The sequence below is a fragment of the Mus caroli genome, unplaced genomic scaffold, assembly GCF_978045245.1.
Source record: "Mus caroli unplaced genomic scaffold, Mus_caroli_1 scaffold_19, whole genome shotgun sequence".
NCBI lineage: Eukaryota > Metazoa > Chordata > Mammalia > Rodentia > Muridae > Mus > Mus caroli.
Genome location: NW_028227274.1, coordinates 18312589 through 18333769, shown reverse-complemented (window position 1 = coordinate 18333769; position 21181 = coordinate 18312589). Strand labels below are relative to the sequence as shown.

General features: G+C 43.9%; 1 protein-coding gene across 1 annotated transcript in view; it reads right to left on the bottom strand.

Moving 5' to 3' along the window:
• Positions 1–784: 784 nt before the first annotated feature.
• Mep1b (meprin A subunit beta) overlaps positions 785–21181 on the bottom strand; it is a 28803-nt gene continuing 8406 nt past the window's right edge. Inside the window, exons 6-15 of the mRNA XM_021150985.3 lie at positions 17562–17679; positions 15430–15608; positions 12167–12385; positions 11452–11604; positions 9615–9830; positions 7283–7726; positions 5849–6028; positions 4681–4813; positions 3459–3663; positions 785–915 (exon numbers count right to left, since the gene is read on the bottom strand). Of these exons, the coding sequence (XP_021006644.1) occupies positions 901–915; positions 3459–3663; positions 4681–4813; positions 5849–6028; positions 7283–7726; positions 9615–9830; positions 11452–11604; positions 12167–12385; positions 15430–15608; positions 17562–17679 (1862 nt within the window). The 3' untranslated portion in view covers positions 785–900. The remainder of the gene's footprint in view (positions 916–3458; positions 3664–4680; positions 4814–5848; positions 6029–7282; positions 7727–9614; positions 9831–11451; positions 11605–12166; positions 12386–15429; positions 15609–17561; positions 17680–21181) is intronic.

Genomic DNA, 21181 nt, shown 5'->3' with positions numbered 1-21181 from the left:
CTGAAGGTCTTCCTAAGACAAGAGCAAGCCAACAGTGTCCACTTCCATCACTGTATCAGGAAACACAGAGGGGTTCTGGTCAGTCCAATCAGGGAGGAAAAGAAGGCCAAAGGTCCACAGACAGGAAAGAACAATGTAGCAGCCTTATTGCAGATGGCATGATTGTATAGCGAAGTCACTGCATACAAGCTCAACATACAGAAGTCAGTGGTCTCTCTATGCACCAGTTGTTAGCATTCCTTCTAGGCTCCACCCCATAATTACCTGGCAACAACCAGCCAGGGCTACACAGAGAAACCCTGTCTCAAAGTTCTTTGGAGTCCTGGGTAATGCTTAAAAATGTCAAAGCTCCTAAGATCCCTCTGGCCCACATGCTGAGTTAAAACTTTTCCTGAGGGCTGCAGTTTTACATTAAGGCAGGTTCAAGTGCCACAAAGACCACAGGAGAAAGTAAGAAAGGAGACATTTGGAAGACCATGTGAGGGTGTCCCGGAAGGGCATCCCACTCTCCTCCCCTACCTTGGGACAGGACAGCACTGAAATGGCTGTGATTCTAGCCCAGGCTCCCTCCCACAGTGTGTTTTCTGTGGTGACTCTGGTTAATTGCTCTGAGGTTGAATATTTTGTCCCTAAACGGAAGAAACAATAATTTGGAAAGCTGTCTCTCTTTTTCTCCCTTTCCTTGACAGTTTTATGCAAATAGTATGGAGAATCCTGAACTGTGGAGAGTAGCAGGGGAGGGAGAGAGATCACCAATTTGATTTTTACCAAAATAATGCTTTATTACGCCTTCAGCTATTTACAAAGATGATCTGGTTGGAAATGTCACATGGCTTGGGTAAAATATTCTTCTATGATGGAAGGTCTCTTTTCATTTCACCTGCTGGCGTGAGTTAATATTCAAAACGCATGTTGCTGAAAGGAGAAAGGACAATTTATGACATAATTCCTAAATATAAAAGATGGGTCACAATGCAACAGTCTGGTTTTCAAATGAAGTCGCCAAAACAGATTCCTGACATCCCTCCCAGCCGACATGCAGGACCTGCTCTGTCCTAGGGAAGATATCCTGGCCCTTGTGACTTGAGATTCTCACATGCAAAACATGATGAGGGTTCATAAGGGTGAGCATCTCAATTCAAGATCTACACTGGATCTGCAAAATCCATTCTAGCTGAACACACTGAAGAAATGCAAAGATGAAGGAAAATGTAGCGGACTTCTCACACCTGACAATATATTTACGGACTTGGATTGTCATTAGGAGGACATCATAGTGGTGTGTTCATTCACTCAGTATCCTTGCCATGTCCCCTGTGATATCATGGTGGCATATGTGTCCACTCAGAGTCCCTGCCTTGTTCTTGCTATGATGGTAGTGTTCTCCTCTATGAACTTAGGCACATCTCTTTGTTTTTCCCATGCTTCTTTCACATGCACTGAGCCCTTACAACCTCTCCCACACTGCCCAGTTTCTAGAGAAGGGCTCTTGACAGTCACGTACACTCACATTGCTGGTTCTCCCACCCTACCACGCTCTGCTGTTCCTGCTCTGGTGTCTGGTGCATCCTTCCCAACTATGGGGACCTGGTCCATGGACACAGGTTCAGACAGGCAGTGCAGCAGGGTCCCACAGTGATTGCTCTATCACTGTTATTTACTCAAAAAAATAAGCTGAGAAAAAAGTTTTCAAATGAAAAGCAACTTGTATACATTTCATTTACTTTTTCATTATTGTTTTTGGTTTTTTGAGACAGGATCTCTATATAGTCCTGGCACTGCCGTATAATTGCCTTGTATTACCTATGTAACTGCTATGTGGTGCCTTCCAAGTGCTGAGATTAAAGGTGTGCAACACTGTGCCCAGCTTAGATACTTTTAAAATATGTGATGTGGGGCTGGAGAGATGGCTCAGCAGTTAAGAGCCCTGGCTGCTCTTCCAGAGGACCCAAGTTTAGCACCCAGCACTCACGTGGCAGCTCACATTTATAACTCCAGTTCCAGGGTTTCTGACACTCACACAGACATACATTCAGGCAAAACACCAATGTACATGAACTAAAAATAAATTGTATATATAAAAACTATGATAGAATCTATAGCTAGGTGATGGCATTAGAAATCTTCCTGAGGTTGAATTAATGCTAAAAGAGAATAGAACCATTTGCTTTCAGCATTGCTGTCCATCTTACAGCTGATTTTACAAAAATAAAAGTCTTAAGTAAAACATGGAGTCATAGTGTCTAGATACCAGACAGTCCACTTAAATGCTTAAAGCATGGTAGTAGCTCTTCTTAAGAAACTACACTCTTGCTTTAGCTCACTGAAATGTTTTTATGTTAGCTCTTTTTCCATGCATCTCACTAGCCATCTTCCAGGTACTTTGGTTCTCATTGGAGTGTTCCTGTGACACCCTTTGTTTGAGCTTTTGTGTAAGACTGCACATTGGCCTGTGCTCTGTAGCTCTGGGGTCACTAGCAAATCTCAGACATGTTCAACCCTGCCATTCTACATGAAAACTTTCATTCAAGCAATGTCCTCCCTCAAAGACTGCTGTCTAGGCAGTTTTGTGCAACTCCTCAGGGTCTACCCTCCTGCACTGGCCAGTCAAACAGTGAGTACAAAGACCTGCCCCTTCCTTCAAAGTAAAAAGTGGGTGGGGGTCCGTCCTGGCTCCTACGCTCTTTGGGGGACAGCTGAAACCCAGGTGCACCTACACCAAAGCCCAGACTCACCTAATTCCAGCCTAGCTGCCCTGTTCCCAAATATGCACCTCTGAACCTATCGTCTAGGACCCATGTTGTCATTTAGAATTTCATCTGAGGCAAAACTTTAAACCTTTCACATGAAAAAATAAAACTGCCTTGGTGATTGTTACTCCAGAAGCCAGAATTCACTGGAACCTTTTTTTAAAGAGAGGCACTTCCCCAGACATACTTCTCACCTCCTGAGCCCAGTCACCCCAAGACCCTCAGAACGAAGACATTTATAAGCCATGGCCTCTTTGCTAGGATGATGGAGACTTGCAGGAAATGTCAGCTGTGTTGTCACCCCAAAGAAGCATGAACAACCAGATACAAATCCCAGAGTATGACTGCCCCTCTAAGAAGCTTCTACAGATGCCGAGCCAAGACTCACCGATTTACAGTGGTGAGAATGGGCATGCCAAGAGACTCAACCCAGTCTACTTAGCTTAAGACCAAAAAACAGTTAAAAATGAAGAAGTGTAGCCGGGCGGTGGTGGTGCACGCCTTTAATCCCAGCACTCAGGAGGCAGAGGCAGGTGGATTTCTGAGTTCAAGGCCAGTCTGGTCTACAAAGTGAGTTCCAGGACAGCCAGGGCTATACAGAGAAACCCTGTCTCGAAATACCAAAAAAAAAAAAAAAAAAAAAAAGTATGTAAAAATGGCCAGCTCCTCTTCGTGTGGTTCCATAACCAGTCGGTACACTCAACTTACGTTTTCTAGAGTCATGGCTGCCGTATTTGCTCTAGCCTTCTGACGATATTTCCTCCGGGTGCAGTAGACGCTGACAAGAGTGATGATCAGCATCACAGCAAACACGGTGACCGTGGAAGAGACAGCGATGATAACAGTGTCTCGGGTGGACCCTCTCTTCTCACACCTTTTGCCCATGTACCACCAGTCTTCTCCTGCAGGACACCTACAGGAAGAGACAGGCTGCCATTTAGGGTGTTCTTTATGGGTGACATCTGTGAACATCATCTTAAGGGCCTGGTCACTTCTAGTATATGTGAACACTGATGGTCACTGCCATACATAACTATTTGTATACACAACCACCTGAAGAGATGAGACTAGCATCCGGTGAGGCAGGAAAGAGGGGAGGGGTGTACTACAATTAATCTGACACCCGAACAGCAGCTGGGGGAACAGGGAGAAAACCAGCTGAGGGGATCAGGGTCACCACTGTGAGCTCCACACCTTGGCTAAGGACTCAGCACTTCAACACATTTGACTAGAAAACGGGGAACAGCAGAGTCAAGGGACAAGACTGCTGTGAGAATTTAGTGATAAGTAATGTAATAAGATATATAATTCAGGCAATTAGACTATAGTGCACTGTTTCTTCATGAATCATTATTATGGTGGCTAGCCAGAGTCCCAAATGGAGTTTAAAAGAGTAACTGCTGGATAGTTTTATGTCAGCTTGACATAAGCTAAAGTCATTGGAGAGGAAAGAAACCTCAATTAAGAAAAAAAAAATGCCTTCATAAGACTGAGCTGCAGGCAAGCCTGTAGGGCATCTTCTTAATTAGTTATTGATGGGGGAGTGCCCAGTCCTTTGTGGGCGTGGCCATTCTTGGGCGGGTGGTCCTGGGTTCTATAAGAAAGCAGGCTGAGCCAACCTCAGGGAGCAAGCCAGGAAGCAGCACTCCTCCATGGCCTCTGCATCAGCTCCTGCCTCAAAGTGCCTGCCCTGTTTGAGTTCCTGTCCTGACTTCCTTCAGTGTTGGGCTATGATGTAGAAGCATAAGCCACATAGACCCTTTCCTCTGCAAGTTGCTTTCGGCCATGGTGTTTCCTCGCAGCGATAGAAGCCTGACTTGGACACTCGATCAATATCATGCATGTAAATTGTCAGCATCTAATTCCCAGAAGGGCAAAGGCCGATCTCATGAGAGAGTGAGGTAGTGGTGCCCCCCACGAGAGTCCTCACTTGCACTCAGCTCTGCCATCTTGGACAACACAGATGCCACCGTTCTGACATTCAACCTCAGAGCAGGCATTATGGACAGCGGAGGTGGGGATTGGGTCGGGGACAGCTGATGTAGAATTGAGGTGAGATATGTCTGCAGAGGGAAGGAGAGAGCACGGTGGAGATCAGCTTTTGCATTCATTGCCGTCGGACGCAGATACTACTCAAGAGTTAAGGCCTGTGAAAAGGTATGTAATCTTGATTCGTGACCCAGCAACACTTATGGGCGGTCAAAAAAGAATCAAGCAAAGCTGGAGAGACAGCTGTTAGCTGAGGACTTGGCTTTGCTCTCCAGAACCTGTGGCTTGTTTGTTTGATGTTTGTTTTTTAAAAGCCATCTGAGGTGGTATATATTTACAGTATGAAAAGGTAGAGACAGGTAATTAATGGTTGAGAGGCCAACCCACCTCACATGCTCTCAAAGGGGGCTAGAAAGATGGCTCAGCAATAAAGAACATTGGCTGCTCTTCCAGAGGACCTGGGTTCAATTTGCAACACTCACATGGTGGCTCACAATGACTCCAGTTCCAGGGAATTCTGCCACCCTCACACAGACACACACACACAGTGAAAACCAATGTACATTTTAAAAATAAAAATAAATAAATTCCAAGAAAGGGGATAACATTTGAAATGTAAGTTTAAAAAATGACCAATTAAAAATTTATAAAATTAATTAATTAATTAATTAAAAGAGCCAATGGTGCCGAAGGCAAGCAGAGTTGCTTACACACACACACACACACACACACACACACACACACACACAGAGGAGAGAGCTGGAGTGACAATCACCCTGCTTCTCTGGCAGAAGGAGCTCTGAAGGCACCCCCGTCAATCTCCTGCCCAAGACCATGTGCTTCCTGTGTTAGGAAGTAAGATACCAGAGGATTTCAATCTAAAGATTTTCACTATTATTCCATAATGTAGTAAATAAATGATTAACTCTGGAACTTTTGGTATATCAAATGAAATTGTTTCATATTTCTAATTATTCATATAAAAAATCCCACTCACGCATTTCCTACCATAACCTATAACATAGCTAAACACAAAAGCCAAAAGAATACAGCAAACAGACAACCGCTACAACAAGAAACAAACTCACATAAAACTATTATTTCGATACCTTCAACAGTCAGTAAGATGTAAACGTCATCTCCTTTTATGAACTCTCTGCTCTTCAGCCTCTCTCGGGTTATGAAGACAAAAGTTCCATAGCCTCTACCTCTGCTAAACTGAGTTCCATTAGGGAAAACATCCATCACTCCCACCTTGGAAGGCCTGTCCCAAAAATAGCTTCCATTATCTGAAAAAGCAATTTATATTAATGGGCTGGATTGAGCATCATCACAGCTTTCAGCAGGAATCATCAACAGGCATCGAGACATAATGAGAATGCTGAAGGGAATCAACTGATGCTATTGAGCTATGGTGTATTCCCAGGCAAGTCGATGGACCTTGCTCATTCACACTGTCCAACGGAAATAAGACTGCTTGCCAGTGAGGCCCTACCTCTAGACAACAAGTGGGGGACATCACACATATGCAAATTGCCTGTCACAAAAACCCTTCTGTCTGGTGGGATCGAGCCTCAACAGCCTTCTGAGTTGCAGTTGGGCCTTGTTTAACTGAGTCAAAGCAGTAAGTTGCTGAGATTTTTAAATATTAGCAAAGAGCAATTTAACTCATAAACTGAACTAAATGCCACTTCATCCAGAGGAGCATGATGAAAAAGAATGAAAATTTCCATTTCTGTTATTTTTTTTCTCTCTATCAGATTCAGTTGCTATTTTTCCTATGTCGTTTTGATTCATCCTTGTCATTTATAAAATATATTTGGTGACATCCTGCTTCCCATAATTCTATTTTCCCCTCTACCCAGTTTCTAGGAACAACAGATTATTGTAATTCTAATTGTGGTCCTGTTTCTCTGGGCAATGGCCTTTTTGAGACTTGGAATGCTGTCACTATCACTCAAGTTTGTCAAAAGCACTGTTGTCAAAAGCATCCACTTCTACACTGCTGCCACCAATGTCCCAGCATCTCCGTTCTGACTATAAGCTCTCACCTTAAGAACTGAGTTGTTTTTCACCATGCTACTGTGTGACTAAGTCAGCATGGGTGAGACACTCAACATCAGAGAGACTCTCCCTGCCAACAGGCTTCTATCTTAACCTTTCCCAATTCTCTTAGTAGATTTGTGGGATTATTGTTCCTGCCTTGGTTCAACAGCTAAGAACAGTGGGGCTTCAAGAACTTTTTTTTTCCCCCAAGATCACAAAACTAATGAGAAGCCCATGTTGGGCTTGAACCCAAGCATGTCAGCCTCTAAAGTCAGCACTCCTAAGCCAAAATCTGGGATGGTTAGTTCCCAAGGTCCAGGCCTTGCTGACATTCCTAATAGTCTTCTACGTGGGGACTGCGTTTTCCACTAGTAAGTCCTTTCTCTGAAGCTGAATACTTTCCAAGTAACCAACAGTGCTATCTCTCACTCCCAAGTCACCCATCCCTCCTTGAACAATCATCATGGCCCTAGCCATAAGGAACATAAGCCACGAACCACTGGTCATCGTTGGGTCTGTGGTTATACTCCGCTGGTTGGACATACGCTGTCGAATGTCAGGATTTTGATCCAAGAGTGTCATTGTAGCTTGTTGCCAAGGACATGGCCACTGTAATTGATCATCATTGGCACCGGAGATCAAGTGGAAATAAATTCCTACATTCGTTGAGGATTTTAGATCCATGGAGATCTGAAAAGCGTAACCTTTAGAAGAATAAAATGGAGGACTGTATACAGATGTGTCCTGGCCGCCAAGAATCTGTGTGAAATTCTGTATGTGCCAGATATGGTGAGGACACCTTGTTTCTGAGAGATTGATGTCATCAATAGACAGACCGCCTGATGACGTGCCAGGGCCTCTGAGTCCTTCAAACACCACTCGAAACTTTTTAGTCACTTGCAGTGTTACATAGTGAAGTTGCCAGCTCCCGATGGGTACCTCTGCAGAAAGAGCAATGAAGGACTGTGAACTCTGTGCTGACATGCTCAGTGTTAAAGTTCTAATCTTCAAAAGCAAATGACAGTCCCAGCGCCTCTGATTCTCCTTTTTTTTTTTTTCATTAATTAATTTATTTATTCAATTTACATCTTGATCGCTGCCTTTCCTCCTGGCCCCGCTTCACACAGGTCCTCCCCATCCTCTGTCCCTTTCTCCTCTGAGAGGGAGGAGGTCCCCCATACCCTCCCATGGATTTGAAGAAAGGTTTTCTCATGTTTTTATACCGAGATCATTGACTTAAGGGTGCCTCTGAGCTTAGACTGTTCCCTGGGATATTTAAACTTTACATACCTGTTCCTCAGATAGCACAGATAACCCTTTCTCAGAGGGGTAATCACCCAAGTCCTGAGTGCTACACGGCTGCTTACCGGTTACCTGGCGCTCTGTACTGATTAACAGCTGAGTCCAATATAACACCTGTGGTTGCTGATACTCAAAGACTTCTTTAATATACTTGTATAACTTAGCTGAAGTACTTAAATGTCTGCTGAATTTTAGCAGTATTAAACAGGACTCTACAAACCCAGGAATACCATATCCTATTGATAGATGCACAATGCATGCATATTCTTCATGAGACTGCAACCCTCACTCTTCATAGGTCTTCATGAACATAAGCAGCACCTGTATCTCAGATGCTTTCCTGAATCAGAGGTGCCGTGACATATAGGACAGTATGGATTCACTTCCTAATGAGTTCGGTTTTGTCATTAAATTAAGGGGTCAGTGTGAAAGAGAAAAGTAGTCAGGGTGCTGTAATGGTGGTTAATTATGAGTGCCAATTTGATGAGATTTAGAATCACCATGGGGTCCAGCCAGCCCTGTGCATGTCTGTGAGAGATTTTCTAGAAAGAGGTCAATTGAAATGGAAAGACCCATCCTAAATGCTGGCAGCACCAATACCCAGGCTAGGATCCTGGATTGCATCCAAAGGAAAAAAAGAGTCAGCCACCACTGCCATTGGTGTCTTTGCTTCCTGACTACAGATGGAGTGTGACCTTCCCTGCTGTGAAGGACTGTGCTGTCACACTGTGGTCCACAATAAGCCCTTCCTTCATCATAACAAAGAGGAGAGTAATACAGTCTTCAACCCTTCCTTCCCCATCTGCTTTAGTATGTGGGCAGTTGGCCCACCTCTCCCACACATGGTTGATGTAAATGTGGACTCTCCCTTCCCACAGACAGAGCTCCCATTATGACATTTATTTCATATCACAGCAGAGGCCTTTATGGGATCTATTTTTTAAGCAGGAAATTAGATAGAATCCTTTTTCCATTTGAATGTCACTTTGGTAAAACTGAGCCACAGTGAGGGAAAATGAGAGGTGCCAAGAGTGTTTCTTTAGGGACAGACCAAGCCTCCCTGAGGCTGATCCTTCCATCATCCACTCCATACTTTGGTTTCTTTTAGCCATCAACATTCAGTGTGTTCTCATTTCTTCTGGAGAACTCATGTCCACAGTTCCAGAGACCTGCTATGTTTTGTTTTGTTTTATTTTTTTTTAAGATTTATTTATTATTATGCATAAGTACACTGTAGCTGACTTCAGACACACCAGAAGAAGGCGTCAGATCTCATTACAGGTGATTGTGAGCCACCATGTGGTTGCTGGGATTTGAATTCAGGACCTTGGGAAGAGTCTCGCCATCACCCCTGCCCTCCCCCTATGGCTATGTTTTCTAAGTACCGCATAAAGGACCCTCATTTTAACTTCATTTCAAAACAGATCAAGTTCTATTTGAAACTCACGTGTCACCAGCCCCTGCTCTGCTACAAGCTCCGAGAACACCTCACCCTAAATCCAAAGAAAAGAAATGTGTGTACTGTACCTTTTATTTCTCTCTGAAGGGTTAAAACACCACCCTGCTGGCCTGTAGTGTACTCCCGGGTGTAAATGTTCAGTTGGTCATTTCCACTTCCACTGTTGTACAGATAAAACTCCAAGCACTGAAACCCTCTCTTGGGGTACAACAGTCTGCTCTCCAGCATCGCTGTGGCCCCCTCATTCACAATGCTAGTGTTGAAATGCATGAAGAAGCCAGAGTCTGCTCAGAGCACACAAGCAGAATGGATAAAAATAAGATGTTAGGATGGCTATCTTTGAGCACGTCTTCCTTTAGTGTTTGCCAAATACCCACCATACACAAATGCTATAGTCTGGCTGTGGCCGCCAAAGTTCATGCAGTTGAAATAACTTTCAAATTGATGTGCTGACAGTATTTGGAGGAGATGAGGACACCATGAAGTCATGAGTGGAGCCCTCACCTAAGTATTTGTGGCTTTGTGAGTAGAAGCGACTTGAGCCAGCAGACTATTTCTTGTGATCAGGTGATGACCCTTGCCCTAGGATGTATCAGAATGTCCCTCAACAGATGACAAGCAGACACTAGGCACCCTAATCCTAAACTTTTGTTTGGTTTCCGACCCCAGGACAAGAAGCTGGGGTGCATATTTTACATAACACAAAAGACCTGGCCTTCTGGTTCTCTCAGCATCCCTCAGTCCCTACATGTCCTGACCTGCCCCCAACCCTGAACCCTGGAAAGCCCAGTAGTTGGGCAGCCTTTTCCCCAGAGGCTCCTCCCTATATAATCCAGACATTTTGGTCTCCTCTTCTCTCCTTTCCTCTCTTCTAATCTCTCTCTCTCTCTCTCCCTCCCTCCCTCCCTCCCCCTTCCTTCCCCCCTCCCTCCCTCCCTCCCTCCCTCCTCTTTCTCCTTATTCATGGCAATAAACCTGCCTTTATATATTTTAATCTGGCTTGAACTGACCTGTTTCACCAATGGAGAAATAACTTATCAACTTCCAGTGTCAGTGTTCAGACCCCATGAGAAAGTGATATTTAAAGAAATTAAGTATCCAGTCTCGGGTAATCAGTTATAGAAACCAAAAAGACCAAACCAAGCACGGTGTTGGGCATTAAAATACCGTTCTACAGTCGGGGAATTCATGAATGAGACATAGTGAGGCATCCTTTCTCTTACTACAGAAATTAGCTTCCAAGAAAAGAGGAATGTGAAAGCACCTAGGTTGGAGCATCCTGTCTTCATTGTAGGTACCTCGAACTCACAATTGTGCCCACATATGGTCTAGAACAGAGTAACTCACAGCCCAGCAATGCTCACTAGACTCCTACAGTCTGGAAAATGCCAGGAAAGGCATGGCAACCCCTCCAATCACAGTCCTTCCAAGAGGGTCCTTCCTGTCCTACTCTTGGTCCTCGCAGAACCAATCCCTTGATTTGTAGAAAGAAAAATCATTCTGAGTGAGCAAAAGCAGAACAGCAGGCACTCCTGTACAGTGCATCTGGCCCATTCCATTGGAAAAACTGGATGTGTTTTCATTAGTAATTCTGATAGAGGCAATAAAGGGATGGCTCAGGGGTTAAGAGCATCTAATGTGCTTACAAAGAACTGGAATTCTATTCCAAGAACCCATGCCTGGCAGCTCACAACTGCTTGTAACCTCAGAGAATCTAATGCCTCTGGCTGATAAGGGTATCTGCACGCACATGTGCATACCACCGACCCCACACTCTAACACATAATTTAAGATAATAAAAAACAGATTATTTTAAAACAATGATTCTGATAGAAATGAAAGATGAAACACCAGTCTTTTGGACTGAACAAGAAGGCTGGAGTCACTGATCATAAAACCTGTTACCTTTGCACTGGCCCATCTTGGAGTGGTCGCTCTCTGGGCCACTGAGAACCTGTGAAACCCGCTGCCAGTCAGCACTATCCCCCGAACTTTGGATCATGCCACAGATATTTTCCAATTCAAAATCACAGGAGTCCATAAAACTCAAGGAAGAAGCTACAAAAGCAGGAAAGGAGAGAGATGTGATTGCTCACACACAGGATGACGTGTGTGAGCCCAGGGATCACAGAACTACAAGGGGCATCACTTGAAGGGGGCATCTGGCTGACTACAGGGCCTGCCGACCGGTAGACATGTGTCCGTCCACAGAGTCTTGTGTGTGTGTGAATAGCCAGTCCTCATCTACTTGTAGAAACCTGAGTCAACGTTCCTCCTGTTAGTCAAACCTTCATGCCACAACAAAGGTTTTTTGTTTCATTTATGGGACACTGCATGTTTCATTCTGGCTTAAAAAAGGTTTGAATATAGAAACCGTCTGTATTTGAATTAGTAGAACCTCAAAAATCTGCATGGGGTGCATTCTTACGAGGATTCAGGCTGTTTTGCAAGGGTAAACTTTGTAAGAAAAAAAGTATTGAAAATGTTTGTTAGATTGGGATCCAAGAGCTATTCTCCTAATCTAGCTTTCATAATCTTGGAAACCCAAATGTATACAGAGCATCTTTTTTTTTTCCTGCAAGGCAGAAGAAATGAGTAATTCAAGATACCCATCACATACTGCAGTTATACAGCTGATTCAGCTTCAGAAGGTCATAGTCACTGAAGTCCATTCGTTGGCCAATCACGTCCTCGAACTCTGAGATTCTCGTGACGATGGTGGACTCTGTCCCGTTCTGGAAAGCGGTTTTACTGTAGTGCATTACTGAGGTGTAGTCATATGGGACATTCAGGGAATCAGACACACTGTCATTGTAGATGTTGAAGTTGTGTTCCTTGCCTGAATATATTTTGAAAACTTTCATTATTTTATGCTCATAAAACTAAGGTGCTTTTACGAAATACTGTTAACTGAGAAATACAAAATGTAATAGAGAGAACTTTGTACACATTACCTACTGAGTGTCAAGGGTTCCAGATACTCTTGTCTTTGAACCTGACATCACGCACAGTTATGGTAGCAACAGTTGAACTAACATATATACCTTCACTTCCAGGACACTAAAAAGCGTAAGACTCTACCAACTGCTACTAGAAAGGCTGGTTCTACAAAGCAGTGTGGAAACAGTCAGTCACCACCCAGCACTGATGGAGGCTTACAGTGCTCACAGCAGACTACTCACGTGAGAAGCAGGACTTTAGAGAGTATACCAAGATAGGACCCTACACTGATAACATGGATATGAGTCATTAGAAATGATGGCTATAAACTGATTGGTGGAGGCACACACCTTTAATCCCAGCATTTCAGAGGCAAAGGCAAGAGGCCTGTGAGTTTGAGGCCAGCCTGGTCTACAAAGTAAGTTCCAGGATAGCCAGGGCTACACAAAGAGACCCTGTATTGAAAACAAAAAACAAAAAGCAAAACCAAATCCAAAAATTAAAAAAAAGAAAGAAAGAAAGAAAGAAAGAAAGAAAGAAAGAAAGAAAGAAAGAAAGAAGGGAAGGGGGAGGGGAAGGGGAAGGGGAAGGGTGGGGAGGGGAAGGGAGGGGAGGGGAGGAGAGGGGAAGGGAGGGGAAGGGAGGGGAAGGGTGGGGAGGGAAGGGGAAGGGTGGGGAAGGGAAGGGGAGGGGAGGGTAACGGTGGGGAGGGAAGGGGAAGGGAGGGGAAGGGAGGAGAAGGGAAAAGGGAAGGGAAAAGGGAAGGGAAGGGAAGGGAGGGGAAGGGAAAAGGGAAGGGGGAAGGGAAGGGAAAAGGGAAGGGAAAAGGGAAGGGAAGGGAAGGGAAAAGGGAAGGGAAGGGAAGGGAAGGGAAAAGGGAAGGGAAGGGAAAAGGGAAGGGAAGGGAAGGGATAAGGGAAGGGAAGGGATAAGGGAAGGGAAGGGAAAAGGGAAGGGAAGGGAAGGGAAGGGAGAAGGGAAGGGAAGGGAAAAGGGAAGGGAAGGGAAAAGGGAAGGGAAGGGAAAAGGGAAGGGAAGGGAAGGGAAAAGGGAAGGGAAGGGAAGGGAAAAGGGAAGGGAAGGGAAGGGAAAAGGGAAGGGAAGGGAAAAGGGAAGGGAAGGGAAAAGGGAAGGGAAAAGGGAAGGGAAGGAAAAGGGGAAGGGAAGGGAAAGGGGAAGGGAAGGGAAAGGGGAAGGGAAGGGAAAGGGGAAGGGAAGGGAAAGGGGAAGGGAAGGGGGAAGGGGAAGGGAAGGGGAAGGGGAAGGGGAAGGGGAAGGGGAAGGGAAGGGAGAAAGAAGAAGAGATAGACATTGTTGAAGACTCCCAAGGCTACTCTACACTTGTATATTCATTTAAATCACAGTGGCTAGAGCTCATGATTGTAGTTGCTTGTAATATGAATGCTAATTATGTTCCCCCTAAAACTGTTTGTACAAGAGTGCCAACACATAGCTTCTGGGAACCTGCCCCCAGTTGGTTCTGACTGATGAGTCACGATGCCTGCAGCCAATAGCTGGGCAAAACAGGTAGAGGTGGGACTTTTAGGATTTCCCAGGCTTGCGACCCGGAGGAGGAAGGAGAAGTAGATCTGCTATGAAGGAAGAGTGTGGAGGAGAGCAAAGACACCGTGCCTGAGAATAATGCCGGGTAAAGAGACATAGCTGCCATGTAAAGGAGCGGAAAGAGTGTGGCCCAAGAGGGCTGCCCAGCTGGGCCCAGGGCAGCCAAGGTAGAATATATAGAATTTAGTAAATAATAAATTGCGAATATTGACAGGAGGTAGATTAACCCCATGGAGGTTAGGAAATAGCCCAGCATTTGTGCTGTCTAAGGCATATTAAAACACAAAGGCTGAGCCGGGCGTGGTGGCGCACGCCTTTAATCCCAGCACTTGGGAGGCAGAGGCAGGCGGATTTCTGAGTTCGAGGCCAGCCTGGTCTACAGAGTGAGTTCCAGGACAGCCAGGACTACACAGAGAAACCCTGTCTCGAAAAACCAAAAAAAAAAAAAAAAAAAAAAAAAAAAAACCACAAAGGCTGGGCTGGCAAGATGGCTCAGTGGGTAGGAGCACTGATTTCTCTTCCAAAGGTCTTGAGTTCAAATCCCAGCCACCACATGGTGGCTCACAACCACCCATAATGAGATCTGACACCCTCTTCTGGTGCATCTGAAGACAGCTACAGTGTACTTATGTAAAGTAATAAATAAATCTTTGGGCCTGAGTGAGCGCAGTTGACTGAAGGGAGCAGGCTGACCAGATAGAGCAGAAGTCAAAATAATTCAATTCCCAACAACCAAATGAAGGCTCACAACCATCTGTACAGCTACAGTGTATTCATATACATAAATTAAATAAATCTTTTTTTAATTAAAAAAAATACAAAGGCTGTGTGTGTCTTTCATTTGGGAACGTAAACCATTGAGGCAGGTAATAAAACTGCCCGCCACCAGGGTTTATTTATTTAATATTTAATTCAATACATGATAGAGTATTATATCCTTTAAGATTGTAAATAAGTTAATGTCTCATCAACAAAGTGCCTTCTCACAAGAAAATGCTGAGTAAGTGACAGGCTTGCTGATTGAGTTTATTTTAAATGAAGCAATAACTGTGCAAATTATTTTATTAATGTGCATATAACAAAATATCACCTTGTTAGCCATAAATATATAGAATTATAATTATAGATTTAAAATGTGATATTTTTGAGTTATCATGAGCTCCAAAGATAATCATTTTAAAACATTAAGTTGAGAGTATTTAGAGAAGATACCAGGCTACTTAGCTCCCCGTTATTGGACAACCCATTGCACCTTGATATCAGATGAATTTGTAGACATGATGAAGAGTATCTGGTCTCCAAACACCCATTACCAGGCTGCTACTGATGCTTACCTGCTCAGAAACTTGACCTGTAATTAAGCATGTAAGAGAAACATACCTGACTGAATCCTGTCCCAAACTATAATGACGTAATCATCCCGGTCAGCACGTGACTGCTCATGCCAGAATCCCAGGGCGTGGAGGAACTCATGCTGAACTGTTGCTATTCTGTCACAGTTTGTCCCAATGGACAACTCCTGCTTCCCAACATGAATGTTTCCCACTGAAGACCAGCACCTGATACAGACCAGGAACAGGGTGTTTGCCTCACTGTGGAGCTCACTTCCTTACCTTATATGTCCTTCCCTTTTCAGTGGGGGACACACTGGACAACAACATTGAATTGTGCTCTGTAAAGGAATTTCAACCCAGCAACATGGCTGCTCTGGAAATCTGGCTAGAATGCAAACATGCCCTTAGTACACACCTTTAAGGTAAAATTAGTTTGTAGAAGGAAGCAGCCATGTTTAGAATTGACATCTAATTAAGGGGCAGAACAAGTGATGTATCAGAGAAAGATTTGACAGAACGAGTCAGAGATAGGGAAGAACAACACAAGAAAGAGTGGCTACTCAAGAGCAGTGCAGGGAGAGAGAGAAAGTCAGGCAGTTGGGAGTCAGTGCTGTGAGTGCAATGGAGTTGAGTTTGTTCAAGAGTTTATGTTCAGTGCAGGTAGCAGAGACAGTTGAAGCCAGAGAATAAGAAGGAGCCATATTAGAATCGATGACCAGAGTTAGTCAGTCTGAGGCCAAGCAGAGCAATTCAATGAGAAGCTGAGAGAAGCCATACTGAATCAGTCAGCTTGGAGAGGAGTTTGAGCCAGAACATCTGAGTTGAACCAGGCAGCCAGTTCAGAAAGAACAAGAAATGGTGAACTTGTTCACCAGTAAGTCTCTGAGGTGGCAACTACATTAAGTGAATAAAAGTTCCTTTTACTTTTACAGCACTCTTCATTACGAACCTTGTAAGACAGATAATTTTTAGAGCATTTCCCTCAGGACCATGTATTGTACAAGGACAAGCTATCCATGTCCATCCCTGGGAATTGCAACCTTTCTTTAGATAGGCATTGGTATGTCTTTCATCGCAAATCGCTGTTTTGTGTAGTTTTATTGTTTATCTCTGTTTGGTGTATCTGGAGACAGGCATGTGTTTGAATGCCCTCAGACGTCGGATGGAGGAATGGAATCCCCTGGAATCAGAATTGCAGGTGGTTGTGAGCCACCCAGTGTGTTGCTGAGAACAGAGTGTGGTTGCTCTGCAAGAACAAGAGTTGACTTGTCTCCTCAATTACCAAACAAAAGGTTTCTAGGGAGATCAATTATTCAGAGTCATTGTGTTTCAGGTCCATGACACTGCTACCTTCAAGTAATAAGACCTGCTCAATTAAAATGAATTCACACACAATCTACAACACATTTTACTTGAGAGAATAAAGACTATTAAGCTGTAAATAAGATGAAATTCACAAGTCTATAGAATAAATGACATCAATCAGCTCATGCTTACTAAATGTAGTCTGGTTGTGTGGATAAAAACACTTCTAGTTTCTTATTTATTTTAGTGTGTGTATATCTGTGTATACACATTTATGCAGATGTGCATGCATGTGGTAGCCAGATCGAGTGTCTTCCTTGGTTGCCTTCCACCTTCCCTTTTGAGACAGACAGACTCTTTCACAGAGACTGAACCTCAGCAATAAGGTTAGGCTGGGTAGCCAATGAAGTCCAGGAACCTGTCTCTACCTCCCCAAAGTGAAAAGCTGTCTCACATAGTAGTTTGTTTGTTTCACATAGATCTGGGGATCTGAACTCTGGCAGTCTTCATGTTTATGCAGCAAGAATTTTAGCAACGAAGCCATCTCCCTAACACCAGGTTGGCCACCTCTTCCTCCCTCCCACCCTTCATCCCTTTCTTCTTTCTTTCTTCCCTCCCTTCCTTCCTTTTCTTCCTTTTCCCCCTTCCCCTACTCCTTCTTCTCCTCCTTGGTTCTCCCAAACTCTTTCCCTTTTTTATAGTACTGTGAACCTACCCCAGGGGCCTACAGGCCATCTACTACTGTGAAAACATTATTTTATGGCCAGAGAAACTGGGCTTAAAGGTCAGACTCTGCATAAATAGCAAAGGAATTTGTCACCCCACCCAAAAGTCAAGCAAGACCTTGGACCTCAGGCCAACCTTCAAACTTACCCACTGCCCTTGAACACTGAGATATAGTTAGCTTCTCCGGACCAAGGCTTGAAGTCAATGCATGTTTTAAGGCGATAGCGCTCAAAAGCATTGAGGATAACTCCTTTAGCATTCATTTCTGACAGAAGACAAAAGTGGGCAGTGAGATCTATGTTTTTTTTATTTAAAAAAATATTTATTTACTTACTTTTGATTTTTAAAGACAGCCTTACACGTCCTTAAAATAAGATAGAATGTCATGGCCACCACATGACTATCTTAGAGTAGGGTATTGGGACCTGCTAGTAAAGCTTTGAGAGGAGAGTTTCTGTCCTGAGTTGAACCATTCTGAGAACCAAGCAGAACATGTGTAAAAGCATAAACTGTAGAGGCCTCTACCAAGTTAATCTGTCCATTTACCTCGTGCCTTTACTACCACAGGTTTTGTCTTACTTTGGGTCATTTGTAGAAAGCTTGACCTGGGTCACGTGGCATCTCAAGGATAAAGAACATTCCAGAACATCCCAGGATCTCAGCAAACAGTGATGCAATTCCTGGGACCCACATGGTGGAGAGGGCCTCTGACTCCCACACACATGCACATGTATGCACCCATGTGCATACACACCGTACAGGAATAATACGAGTTAAAAGACAACATGAGAAGGCTATGCCGGGGCCTGGCAAACAGAAGTGGATGCTCACAATCAGCTCTTGGATGGAACACAGGGCCCCCAGTGGAGGAGCTAGAGAAAGTACCCAAGGAGCTAAAGGGATCTGCAACCCTATAGGTGGAACAACATTATGAACTAACCAGTACCCCCCCCCCCCCTGGAGCTCATGTCTCTAGCTGCATAAGTATCAGAAGATGGCCTAGTCAGGCATCACTGGGAAGAGAGGCCCCTTGGTCTTGCAAACTTTATATGCCTCAGTACAGGGGAACACCATGGCCAAGAAGTGGGAGTGGGTGGGTAGGGGAGGGGGCTGTGTCTGGGAGACTTTTGGGATAGCATTTGAAATGTAAATAAAGAAAATACCTAAAAAAGAAAAAGAAAAAAAAAAGGGATGTACCTTCAAACTCTTGAGAGACAACCAAGAGCAACAATAATGGTCTACACTGTTATGTGAGCCACTTTATCTACCTAAACTTGTACAGTAGTTTCTCATGTAAGGTATTGGAGTATTTTGTTAAGTAATTCATGACTTTTAGGGAGTATTGTCAACCTAAGTGTCATAACGTCACTATATATCTATTTATGTAGTAGAATTGGATCTCTGAAATATGAAATTAAAAACAAAATATAACCTACAATAACAACAAATAAAAAAAAAAAGAAGTGCAGTACACTGACTGAAAGAAACAGGAAAAACTATATCACCATAGATACAGTGATATAATGGTCTCTTTATCTAAATGGGAGGAGCTATGCTGAATTCTCTCTCCGTCTTTTTTTTTAAAGATTTATTTATTTTATTTATGTGAGTACCCTGTAGCTGTCTTCAGACACATCAGAAGAGGGCATCAGATCTTATTACAGATGGTTGTAAGCTACCATGTGGTTGCTGGGAATTGAAATCAGGACCTCTGGAAGAGCAGTCAATGCTCTTAACTGCTGAGCCATCTCTCCAGTCCCTGTGCTGAATTCTTAAGCTATCATGGTTTCTAAACAATTGTTCCCCAAGACTGGGCTGCATTTTGGCCATCCACTCACTCAGTACCTTCCTCTTAGTCACTCACTAAGAGCCATGACTATGAAGTGATGCATGTGAGGTACAAGGGCTACACACATGCCAAGTGAGCACTCTCCAACATGAGCTACATGCCCAGCCCAGGAAATGATTGGTTCTTAAGTAGACATTATTTTTTTATCGCCCCCCCCCCAAAGGTATCTTTCAGATTGACATTTATCAGAGGCAAGAACTGCTTTCCCAGTCCACAGAGAAAATGAGCTTGCTACAGGTAACCTGGGCTGCTTTGTGTTCTCTGTGTCTTTCTGTCGTCTCTATATATATCTGTCTCTCTGCCGGTGTCTGCCTGTCTCTGTCACCCTCTGTGTCTCTCTGTGTATGCTACTGTCTGTCTCTCTGTCTCTGTCTCTCTTTGACTCTCTGCCTCTCTGTCTCTGTCTGTGTCTGTCTGTCTCTCTGTGTCTGTGTCTGTCTGTCTGTCTGTCTGTCTCTCTCGCTGTCTCTCTCTCTCTTCTGTATGGGCTCCGGCCTCAGGTTCAGGATCACCCTGCCTTTCCTTCTGCAGGGCTACCAGAATTACAGGTGTGCTCCCTACTCCTAGCTCATGACTGATTTCTTCTGTACAAAAAAATTTTCTTTGTTATTGTTATACTCTTTTTACTTCCCCCACCTCTCTCTCTCTCTCTCTCTCTCTCTCTCTCTCTCTCTCTCTCTCTCTCTCTCTCTCTCTCTCTCTCTCTCTCTCCATGTATGTGTATGCATGCACATGTGTATATGTGGTGTGTGTGTGCACATGTGTGATATGTTTGTGAGTGCACATGTCTGTGATATCAGAATTTATCCTCCATTGCTTTTCTACCTTAGTCATTAAGGGGAGTTCTCTCTAGTAAACTCAGAGCTTTCCCGTATGGCTAGGCTCCTTAGCCAGCTTGCCCTGGGCTTCCTCATCTCCAAGGAGGATGGAATTACAGCTGGCTCCCCAACACACACAGCATTTATGTGGGCTCTGAAGATCTGAATTTGCATCCTCATGCTTGCCATCTCCCCAACCCTCTTCTGACTTTTTAATAATTTAATGCTAAATTAATAATTATTTATTTCCAGAAAAATAAAAGATAGCAAACTCTTGTTAACATCTGGATTTGGCAAAATAAAATCCTGACAAACTGCCATTTTCTACAAAAGGTTATTCTGTGTTTCTTACTCCTATTTACATCCCGCACTGGGGCTAGGGATGGGATGGGAGGACGTAGTTCTTGTGCTGCTCTTCTAGAGGACTGGAATTTAGTTCCTAGGACCTACAGCAATGTCTCATAACAATGTCTCCAGGGGATTTGGTGTCTCTTCTGACCTCGGCAGGCACTGCACATGTGTTATTCACTCGCTAGACATGCACAAATACACATAACTAAAAGCAATAAAAATTAATATTTTAGAAAATTCTTTCCAGTCTGGGAGTCAGCAATGGAGGGATGGCTTAGCGGTTACGAGTGTGCATTGCTCTTCTAGAGGACCAAACTTGGGTTCCCTGTGCCATGTCAGGTGGCAGACAGACTGTAACTCTGGCTCCAGGGGACTCATCCTCTTCTCTGAGTACACAGAGACTGATGCATGTGAACACACACATATACATGCACATACATACACACACTCTCTCACACACACATACATACATATACACTCATGTATACTCATACATACATATACACACTCATACATACATACATACACATACTCACACATACATGCACACTCACACACATACCCCAAGTGGGGGAAGAGGGAGGGAAAAGTACAGGGAGGGAGATCAAATATATATATTAAAATCGCAATAAAATCTAGAACAAACATTATTAAAACCAAGAGTGCTTCCCTAATCTTTTTGTCCTTAGCATTCAACACAAAATAAGTTATCCATCAAAGTTGACTGAATTGATTTTATATTGGTCAAA